Genomic DNA, 10,385 nt, shown 5'->3' with positions numbered 1-10,385 from the left:
GCTGACCTCTAGAAGGCTCCTAAGTCCACAGCACCAGTCCTCTTCACCCATAGCCAGACCAAAAAGAAATGCTTGAGACCCCGTGTAAGGCTGGTCGGGGGGTGAACGGTAGCTGTTAGGTTCTGCAGAAATTTGTCACAAGGTTTCATAACAGATGTTCCCAAGAGGAAAGATCTGAATTTCAGTGCAGCTGGGCTTCGACCTGCGCAGGGGCCCACAGACACCCAGGATACACAGAGAGCGGTGAAGGGAGCAGCACCCTACTCCAAGCATCATTTCACAGCGTCTGCTTTGGAGAAGGAGCAGGGACTGGAGCAGGGATGAGCAGGCACCCTGCTCCGAGCAGCAGGCACCCTGCTCCGAGCATCATTTCACAGCGTCTGCTTTGGAGAAGGAGCAGGGACCGGAGCAGGGATGAGCAGGCACCCTGCTCCAAGCATCATTTCACAGCATCTGCTTTGGAGAAGGAGCAGGGATGAGCAGGCACGTCCTGTGCTTCCAGTGCCGAGCCCTGCCCTGCTCCTGCCAGATCGCCTCTCCTGCCTCTGCTCTGTGTAACTCTTCCCACTTTCCTGGCACAAAAAAAGCCTTCAAAGGCTTGAGATGTTGGGAGCATAGGAAAACCACTCCAAGCTGAACAGAAGCGGTGGATTCTGCTTCCTGCCTTAAGCGCTGCCCGACGGTTTGGGAAGGCTTCGGGATGAGGAGGACCAAGACACGTGCCCGAGCCCTGGGTCTCTGGCAAGCGGCCGATCGAAACGGAGGCCCCAGCAGCCGCCGAGCAGCCTCCTCCTCCTCCGCCAGCGCTGCGGCACGGAGCGTCAAGCAGAGCTGCTCACCCAAGGGGAAGGAAGACACGACAGCAGCAAAGCGGGCAACAGGAGGGGCTCCCACAGCGCGGCGGCCGCAGCAATAACGCCTTTATGGGCAGGGAGCACACCCCAGGCCCCGCACCGGAGTGGGGAGCTGGGCTTGGAAACACCCCAGTGCACCCCACGCGTGGAGAAGCCCCCCATCTGCCCAGTCTCTTGCATGAGCCTGAGCCCCCTCCCTCCACGCTGGACAGACAGACAGGCGAGGGCTGGCAGAGGGCAGCCGCAGCTCCGGACCTGCCTGGAGCCTGGGCAGGATGGTGCAAGGAAACCTCCGAGCTGGAAGGAGGAGTGCATTTGCTACAGGAAGGCTGGAGTTTATCTGGAAAGGTGCGAGGAACTCATTGCTGCGCAGCTGAAGCGTGGGTTGGTGCTAGCAAAGGGCACTGCCATGAAATTAAAGGCTGAGTCCCTTACATGAGAAGGTTGGGAGAGGGTCTCCACAAGACCAGCAGGTTCTTTCAATGCATATCTCTACCCATCCCCAGAGGAGCATTAATATTTGCTATAATTGCTATTATTTTATCACCCGTACTTAGCAATTAAACTTCTGGTGGTCATTAGTTGCTAACAAAGCGATATTACTGTTAGCCCTCTGTGGCCTCTGCACACCAGCAGCTTTGACATGGTGTCCCATTCACAGTCTTAAAGCACTCTGAAACAGATTTATTTATAGCATCCACAGTGCAACAGAACATTCCTCCCCTCTCTCATTGCCACTTGAGACGGTCACTGCACGGTAACCGCTACGCGGGTTCACATTTTCCTCCTCCCACGCCCGGGACACCAAAGCCCCGGGTGCAGGCAGCCAGGACCAGCCCAGCCCAAGCCTAAAGACAGCGAGTGACTGGGGTGACCAGCAATGCCACCGGAGAGGTGGGGCAGGGCCAGCGCCGCGGGGCGAGCTGGACCCCACGGCCACGCCGCGACCCCCCGCACGAGCCCCCGGACCGCAGGGCCAGCCGGCCACCAACCCCCCCTCGCCGTGCAAAGCCTTCCACGCCGGATGGGTGGAGTGAGACGCAGCGGAGTGAATACCTCGTGCGGCACTCCTCCGTCTGCCGGGGACGGCACGGCCAGCAGCAGCTGTGCCTCCTAAATTGGGCGCTGGGTCCCGGCCAAGCGAGCGTTGCGCTTCCATCGGGCGCAGCTGCTCACGCACGCCGCCTCCGCTCACACCAGCAACGCGCCCAGGCTCGGGGGAAAACAGCTTATTGTGCAAAACCGCCCAGCACCATCCACCCCGAAGCGCTCGGCAGCAGCAGAGCCACAAAACTTTGGCAGAGAGGAATTCAGCTGCGACAGGGCAGGTCTGGCCTTAACCCTGGTGCCCAAAGCTTTGGAGCACGGGGGATTTTTCGCTTACAACACCAGCCCGTGTGGGGTTTGGGCTCTCCCAGCTGCCGCCGCTGAGGAGCCAGCACTGACACCGTGGGCAGAGGCTGGTCACCCACCGAGCAGAGGTCCGAGAGCCCCTCGAAGGGCAGGGACTGGCCAGCGGCTTGTCCAGAGCCGGGCTCTGGCAGTTCCCGCAGCCGAGGGGCTCCGGGCACGCTGCACCTCCCGGCTGTCTCAGCCCCGCAGCCATGTCTGCTGCGGCACCACCCTGCGGGAAGGCAACGGGACAGGGACCCCCGGCCACCCCGGCGAGCAGTCCAGGGACGGGTGCTGCTGCAGGGCTGTCCAGCATCCTTTCAGTACCCCCTACTCCACCCCCGTACCAGCCTTGCTGCTCTGAGCCCGCATCATGCGCTAAGTGAATGAAGCTGTAGTCTATTACGTAGAAAGCAGGTGACAGTGCTGCTGCTTTTGGTCATGGGCCATGGTTTGGGTGGTGGCTGTCATTTTTTAAGCGTGTGTGTGTGTTTTAAGCTGGAGCAATGCAGCCAGGGTGGGCTCGCTGATGGGTGCTGCTCTCCAGAAGACACCCGCCCGGGTTTAAGCCCACAACCCCATGCTCACAAACCTTCACAGGATCTGCCCCTTCTCCACGGGTGCCTCCTGCACTTTGGCAGTACCCCGTGGTTTGCAGGGTCACTTTCCCAGCCCCAGTTCTGCCCTTTCTTTCCTGACAGGAGTCAGGGAGGTCTCTGACAACCTCCAGCCATCACCATTTTAGCCGTGGGTACGTCACAGCCCAGGGCATCACCACCTCACCTTTCACTAGAGCAGAAATGCCAAGACAAACAGTTTCCAGTCTGAGGTACCACCCTGACTCCAGTAAAAATGCTGGAAGACACCGCATGGGCAGCAGCAGGAGTCAGAGGAGCCTGGCAGCGATGCTCAGCCAGGCCCTCGCCACCACGAGCTCTCGGGGAAAAATGAACACACCTGAGAGCCATGATGCCTCAGCCAAACACAAGAACACAATGCCATTTCACGCCGTATTATATCAGCTCAAAGGGCTGGAACCAAACCATCGCAGCAGTGGGAGCTCCAGGCACCGAGCCACGTGGCTGTGATGGAGGCGGCACTGCACAGGCACCGATGTTTCTGGAGGGCAGCAGCCTGGACGCACCTCCCCGCCACGCCAGCCGAGCACGTCCCTCCGCAGCGGCCGGTTCCGTGCCCAGCAGTTGGGCAGACCCCCGTGGCACCGAGCCCTGCTCCTCAGCGAGCCGCACACCCCCCCCCCCCCCCCTCGCTTTTGCTGCATCCCGATACTGCCTTTACAAACCGCTGATTTCACAGAAGCTTTGGGTGGGTGGCTCTGTGGAGTTTTTTTTGTTTGCTTGTTGTTTTTCACAAAGCCATTAGCTTTAAACAAATCTTCAGTTCACAAAAAACCAAGAGAGCACTGAAGAGATTAGCGAGGATTGTCAAACCCCAGCACGAGTTAAATCTTCATTAATACACTGAGCGTCACTGTGCGCAGGGCTCCCGGAGGAGACACCACCGCCGTTGTAGATCCGTGGGTCAATCTGCTGGATTTCCCCGAGTTCCTCTCTGTGTTCCAGTTCCCCGTATGTTCGGCTCCAGCTGGAACCGAAGGAACCCGAGCTGAGACCGCGAGGCAGCTTCTGGGCTGCTGAGGGACCCCGCGGCGCGCTGGCCATGCCAGGACGGAGGGGTTTCTCTGGGTGGTATCTATGGACGTGATTCCCATCTCCCCTCAGCCTCCTCATTTACAGATTCGTTAACGAGTATTTCTCTCAAACAACCATTCCTCTCAGGCTCTGGAGGACTTTTGCTCCAATCTGGGCACCATTTCTCCCACACGAGGAGAGCAATCCCACCGGCATGGCAGGGCTGGGGGGCTGCGCACCCCCCCCATGCCACCAGCCGTCCCCCCCAAACATGAGGAAGAACTGAACATGAGGAAGAACTTCTTCCCTCTGAGGGTGACGGAGCACTGGAACAGGCTGCCCAGGGAGGCTGTGGAGTCTCCTTCTCTGGAGATATTCCAGCCCCGCCTGGACAAGGTCCTGTGCAGCCTGCTCTGGGTGACCCTGCTTCGGCAGGGGGGTTGGACTGGGTGACCCACAGAGGGCCCCGCCAACCCCTACTATTCTGTGATTCTGTGACACCACGGGGGCTGTCCCCAGCAAAGCCCCTTTAAGGGCTTCGGGAGCTGTGACATTAATTTTAGCCTGGAGCGCTGCCAGGGGCGCCGGGCAGCTGCGGCGGGAGGGGGGGGCCCTGCTTTCGCACCCACCCCCTGCCCTCCCTGGTCCTCGCCCAGCAGAGCCCCAGCTCCCTGCCCCGGGACCCTCCGGAGCCGCCATGGCAGAGGAACAGACCGAGCTGGAGGAGAGGATCATCATCAAGGACCAGCACGTCAAGGAGATCGACCTGGTGAACAGAGACCCGAAGAGCATAAACGAGGACGTTGTGAAGGTAGGGTCTTCTCCGCGCTGCGCTGTCGGGGCGTTGCTGCCTCCGCCACGCCATGAGCGTGTTGGCACCGTGCTTCTGCCCGGGCTTGGCCCGGGGCAGGGCTGTCAGTCCCGGTGCCTCGGGAGCTGGCGTTGCCTCGGGCTGCGGGGACGCAGGCTGCTGCCAGCCCCAGGGCTGCTGCGGGGAGTCCCAACGCCGGCCGGGTGGCCGTGTGCCACGCAGGGCTCCGGTTAGCGCCGATTTCCCATCCCTTGAACGCGCTCTCCGACTCCACGGGCCGTCGCTCGGCAGTCTGTGCAGACCCCCTCCCTTGTCCCACTGAGTGGGGAGCCAAGAATAAAACAGGGTCAGCCCATATCCCCGCTTTAAAGGCAACCTTGGAAAGCGACTGCCGATCTTCAAGACCTGGCGAGCAGCAGCACCTTTAGCTACCTGCTGTCCTGCCGGGCAGGAGATGGCCCCGCACACGGCAGCGGGGGGTGCAGCGAGCCCCCGCCATCCGCCTCCGCTCCAAAGGATCTCTGGGTCTGGCGGAGCAGGGAAGCCTTTCCCCAGACGCTGACCACTGGAGCTGGGTCGCTCCCAGCTTTGTCCACAGCGTGCCGAAGACGATTTTGGCCCAGAGGAGAACAGGAGGAGATGGAAGGGTTTTGTTAAAACTGCATTGAGACACCAAAGAGGGAGGCATGCCAGAAGGACAAAGCCTGCTGACACCGGCTTGGGAACAGGCCATGACCTTGATCACCTTACTGGTGAAACTGGTGAAACGCCAGCCCGCGTTTGTGCACTAAAACATGACTGCGGGTGGAACCGCGAGCACGCTCCAGCTGACGGCCCCCGGATGAGCGGCAGCAGCGACGCCGCGGAAGGGCACAGCGAGACGTGCCCGTGACAGCTGCCAGGCGCCTCGCCATCTCCAGCGTGAGCCCAGCAGCCGTCCCGCATCTGGGACAGCAGCCTTGGCCCGGGGCTTGGAAACCACCGGCAGCACCCCAGCCACCAGCCACCGGACTGCTCAGCCCCACGCCGGGCAGCACCCCGCGGCACGGCCACCCGCTCCCCGGCTGGGGACATCGCCAGCTCCCACGGGGGGGTAATGCCAGCCCCTTCCAGGCCATCCCCAGCCCCATCCCCCACCAGGGATCCCCAAAAACCTGTCAGAGGATGTTCAAGCTCGCCCACTCGTGTGGCCACGCTGCTGCTTCGCCAGCTCGGGAAGTTTTCAGAGCGTCTGCTCAAGCTCCCTGGTGTTCCTCCTGCCTTAAAAATAGCACGGCCGACAAGGGGGGGAGCGCAGAGCCAGCCCGGGGCAGGGAGCATCATGCACCCCGCGGCTGCTCGCCGTGCTCCTGCACCAGCGTCCCTGTCCATCCTCTGTCCAGTTCTGGGCTCCCCAGTTCAAGAAAGATGAGGAGCTACAGGAGAGAGTCCAGCGGAGGGCTACAAGGATGAGGAGGGGACTGGAGCATCTCTGCTACGAGGAGAGGCTGAGGGAGCTGGGCTTGTTCAGCCTGGAGAAGAGAAGGCTGCGAGGGGACCTTAGAAATGCCTCTAAATATCTGCAGGGTGGGTGTCAAGAGGACGGGGCCAGACTCTTTCCAGTGGTGCCCAGCAACAGGACAAGGGGCAACAGCCACAAACTGGAGCAGAGGAAGCTCCAGCTGAACCCGAGGAAGAACTTCTTCCCTCTGAGGGTGACGGAGCCCTGGCCCAGGCTGCCCAGGGAGGCTGTGGAGTCTCCTTCTCTGGAGATATCCAAGCCCCGCCTGGCCACGGTGCTGTGCAGCCTGCTCTGGGTGACCCTGCTTTGGGTGACCCACAGAGGTCCCTCCCAACCCCGAACACTCTGTGACTCTGTGATCCCTATGGGAGAGTCACAGCCTCCCCGCTCTCCAGCGGGCAGCACCGCGCTCGGAAACACCCTCGGAAGCACGCGACGCTCTCAAAGCACAGCCCGCAGACAGGCACGCAGAGGAGGGAAGCGGGGTGGTCTGCAGCATCAAGGCTTCACGGGTAAAACCCCCCCTGAGCATCGCGGTGCCACAGCCAGAATCTGAGGCCACGTTACAGCGGTGGCACCGGCCACGGAAGCTTTGCAGAGCTTGGAAAGCCTCCCCCCAGGCAAAGCAACAGAGCGGTACCTGCGGCTGCTGGTCCTCGAGCACCTCGGGGCCACATCCTGGCTCAGCTCAGCACCCAGCCTCTGGCTCCTCCAGGCCCACCTCTGCTGCGCTGATGGCAAAAGAAGCAGCAAGGCAGAAACTCTGCTCTTATAGCCTGCTGCTCCCTTTGTTAATTAACCCCTGATTAGCTCGTCAGGTGCCCAGCCCACCTGGGCAGCAGGGCGTTCCTGGGAGCTGCTGCCAGGCTCTCCAGCACCAGCTAACCTGGCTGCTAATCCACATCAGTATTTCTCCCGGAGCCTCCTGCCCACGCCAGGAAATTAAGATGATGCAGAATGGTTTTATGGTCAAAGTGCTTCCGAAGCCAGGATGGATACTGCAATTTAACATCAATGTCCAGACACACCAGCTTCCCAAACAAAGGCCATGCTATTCTTCAAGACAAGTAGCTCGGCTCCTGTATTCCCTAGAGATGAGTTACACCACCATGAGATCTCAATACGTAGTTCAGGGTCTTTTTAGCATTCCTGTCATCCAGAGACCCCCCCCCGATGCCTGCACACAACAGCACTACCCTTGTCAGGGCACGGCCAGCCGATCTCCCTCCCTCTTCAGACAGAACACAGGCAGACAGAATCGAGCACCTTGCCTCCGCATAGATAAATAAATAAACCATAAATCACGAGGGCTGTTGGAGATTTATTGGCACATAGCACCTTCTTGCCAAGCCGGCAGCCCGTCTCCCTGAATACTAAAAAAGGGCAGGAACGGGGCACAGCTCCCGCTCCGAGGGCTCGTGCCTGGCCCCAGCACCTGGCAGCACCGTCCGGCACGCGGGGTTTGGGGCCGGGGGCTGCGTCCCGGAGCGGCCGAGCCTGGGCTGTTGTGCCCTGGGCTCAGCGTGCGTCCCACGCTGCCCACGGGCTGGGGTCACGCAGTGCCGGGACCCCCGCGCCAGCTCCCACCGGAGCTCTCCTGCTGCGCTGGGGCCTGTCCCTGCTCAGGGGTGCAGGGGGTCCACGTCCCCCCCGGCACAGCCCTGGCTCTCCCCAGCCCCTTCCGTTCGGGCTCTCCCCTCACGCTGCAGCAGATCCTGGTCCTTGCCCTGGAGCCCTCGCTGACCCCCCCAAACCCCCCTCACCTCCCGCTTCTCTCCTCCCAGGTGGATTTTGAGGACGTGATAGCCGAGCCCGTGGGAACGTACAGCTTCGACGGCGTCTGGAAGGCCAGCTACACCACCTTCACCGTCAGCAAGTACTGGTGCTACCGGCTGCTCTCCGCCGTCCTGGGCATCCCCTTGGCAGTCGTCTGGGGCTTCCTCTTCGCCCTCATCTCCTTCTGCCACATCTGGGCAGTGGTGCCCTGCATCAAGAGCTACCTGATAGAGATCCAGTGCGTCAGCCGGATCTACTCGCTCTGCATCCACACCTTCTGCGACCCGCTCTTTGAGGCGCTCTCCAAGATCTGCGGCAACATCAGAGTTGCTCTCCGGAAGGAGATCTAGGTCCCCGCGGCCGCCCCAACCCGCCCTCGCGCTGCCAGCCCCCTGCGCGGGCTTCCCGGGCAGTGTGCCCTGCCCGGGGCACAGGGACACGGGCCGGCTGTCGGGGATGCTCCGGGCAGACGGAGGCACGCCGGGCTGCCCCTCGCTCCACCCCAAAGCCAGCAGCAGCGTGAGGGGAGGCGAAGCCCACCCAGGAGCCCAGGGAGAGCCCTCCGCCCTCCGGACCCCCGGCCCCGCGCGCTGCTCCTGCGGGAGGGACGGCAGCGTCGCCTGGACCGCAGCCCCGGGCCGTGACCGGCAGCTGCCGAGCGGGAAGCGAGGGTGCAGAGATGCTGCTGGACAACAGACCAAGCCCTGCCCGCTCCTCCACCCCTTCGGTCCAGCGTGACGCCAAGAGAAATACTTGCGTATGAATTATTATTTGCTGCATATAATTGTTGTTGTGGAAGCTTCTGTATTAAATCACACTGCACAAAAGTGTTATGGGTACAATAGTGGAAACGAACTTTTTCCCCCGTGTGTTTGTATTCCAGCAAAGTGTTGAAATCCAGATCAATTCGCGCGTGCAACGCTGCGCCTGCCTGCTGGGCGTGTGTGCGGAGCCTGGGCCGCCGGCAGTCGCAAGGCCGTTTGCGCCGGGTTGGCACCCGGTGCCTAATGACGGGGGCATCGCTACGCCTGGCGGCCAGGGCGCAGCGGGCGGCATGGCGGAGGTGGGCAGCTGCCCGCGCGTCGCCCGGCAGCGCGCCGGGGCTGCGGGCAGCGAGGGCGACAGGCGGCGTCTGATAACCCCGCTTGAGAAACGGCGAGCTCGGCTTTCAGTAAAGCTCTGGCTTCTTCCTCGGGGAGAGTCTTTGCTTGCGTGATGTGGGCAAGCTCTGGCTGTCGCTCTGCCCCGCGCCGTGTCCCGCTCCGGCTGCCGTCCCCGCGCTGCGGGGCAGGACCCCGCCGACCCCTCGGGCTCTGCCCCCAGCCCGACGCGCTGCCTCGTGCCTTCCCCCCAGCCGTCCCCTCGCCCGGCATCCCGGGCTGGCCCAGACGCGCGGGGGGAGCGGGGCAAGGAGCTCCCCCGGGACGCTGCCCGCTCCCACCGCTCCCGGAGAACACAGGGGCGAGGGGAAGCAGCCCAGCTCGGAGCCCTTTCCTCTCCCGTCTTGCCGATTCCGTTGTTTAGTCCATCTTCCACCAAGCCGTACGTTAGCTCTGAGGCACTTCAAACGCTCTTTTGGCTCTGGCCTGAAGTGCTTTGCTGAATCAGGGCCCAGGAGGTCTCGTTGTGCAGAGGTTATTCTCAGTTGTGCTCATGTGCTCTTTTCCCCTGGCTTCCAACAAAGACTTGGAGCCAAAGTCTCTGCTAGTGCCGTGCCAAGGACAAGCAAGAGCCAGATTTTCTACTGGTGCTCTTCCAATGGCTTGGGACTGTGGACGTTCGCCACCCCACAGCAACACAGCACCCTATTCCATAGCAACAGAGCACCCACGTGCCACCAACACCGGCCTCAGACGGAGGGAATGATTAAAAAAAAAAAAAACAGGTATTAAGATATTTGTAGGGGGGGAAAAAGTCTCCAAAACCACTTTGTCATGATCATTTTTTTAAAGATTTTGTGAGAATAAAAATAATTAAAAGCCATACTGGGATTATATTCTCTTCAATTTTTTGTCGTTTGAGTGGTTCACAGCCTGGACCCAAAAGAGCTCCGAAACTCTGACGTCCCCATGCAGAGGTCTCGGGGTTGCTGGTGCATGGAGCACACCCTGCTCGTCGTCAGCACCTCCATTTTGCCTTTGGCCCTTCGGCAGCCGGTGGCAGCGGCAGCGTCCCCACCGCCAGCCCTGGCCCCGCCGCCGCAGCCGGTAACGGCAACCAGGGCTCACAGCGCCCGGCTTCTCCCAGAGCTCCCTCCTCGCCCTGCGCACCAGGCCCAGGAAAGCTCCTCACCGCGTCGCGCTTCCCTCCCGGCAGACGGAGGACGCGCCAGGCCCCCGGGCTCCCCGTACGACTGACCCCCTCCCAACTCGTTCTGCGTGGGAGCTAATTACTCTCGA

General features: G+C 61.5%; 1 protein-coding gene across 1 annotated transcript; it reads left to right on the top strand.

The window, feature by feature from the left end:
• The first annotated feature begins 4,459 nt into the window (after positions 1–4,459).
• Positions 4,460–8,814, top strand: CAV3 (caveolin 3). Its single transcript, XM_009935221.2, has 2 exons — positions 4,460–4,709; positions 7,995–8,814. Exons 1-2 carry the CDS (start codon positions 4,596–4,598, stop codon positions 8,334–8,336), a joined length of 456 nt encoding a protein of 151 aa, XP_009933523.1. The 5' UTR covers positions 4,460–4,595; the 3' UTR covers positions 8,337–8,814.
• Positions 8,815–10,385: the final 1,571 nt, after the last annotated feature.

The sequence above is a fragment of the Opisthocomus hoazin genome, chromosome 11 (assembly GCF_030867145.1).
Source record: "Opisthocomus hoazin isolate bOpiHoa1 chromosome 11, bOpiHoa1.hap1, whole genome shotgun sequence".
NCBI lineage: Eukaryota > Metazoa > Chordata > Aves > Opisthocomiformes > Opisthocomidae > Opisthocomus > Opisthocomus hoazin.
This window is presented reverse-complemented; position numbering and strand designations above follow the sequence as displayed.

What these genes read in the sequence shown, in the direction of transcription:
- CAV3 (XM_009935221.2), top strand. Translation starts at nt 4,596, where the DNA reads ATGGCAGAGGAACAGACCGAGCTGGAGGAGAGGATCATCATCAAGGAC. An exon ending in TAAACGAGGACGTTGTGAAG is followed by an intron (nt 4,710 to 7,994) that starts GTAGGGTCTTCT and finishes CTCTCCTCCCAG; the next exon opens with GTGGATTTTGAGGACGTGAT.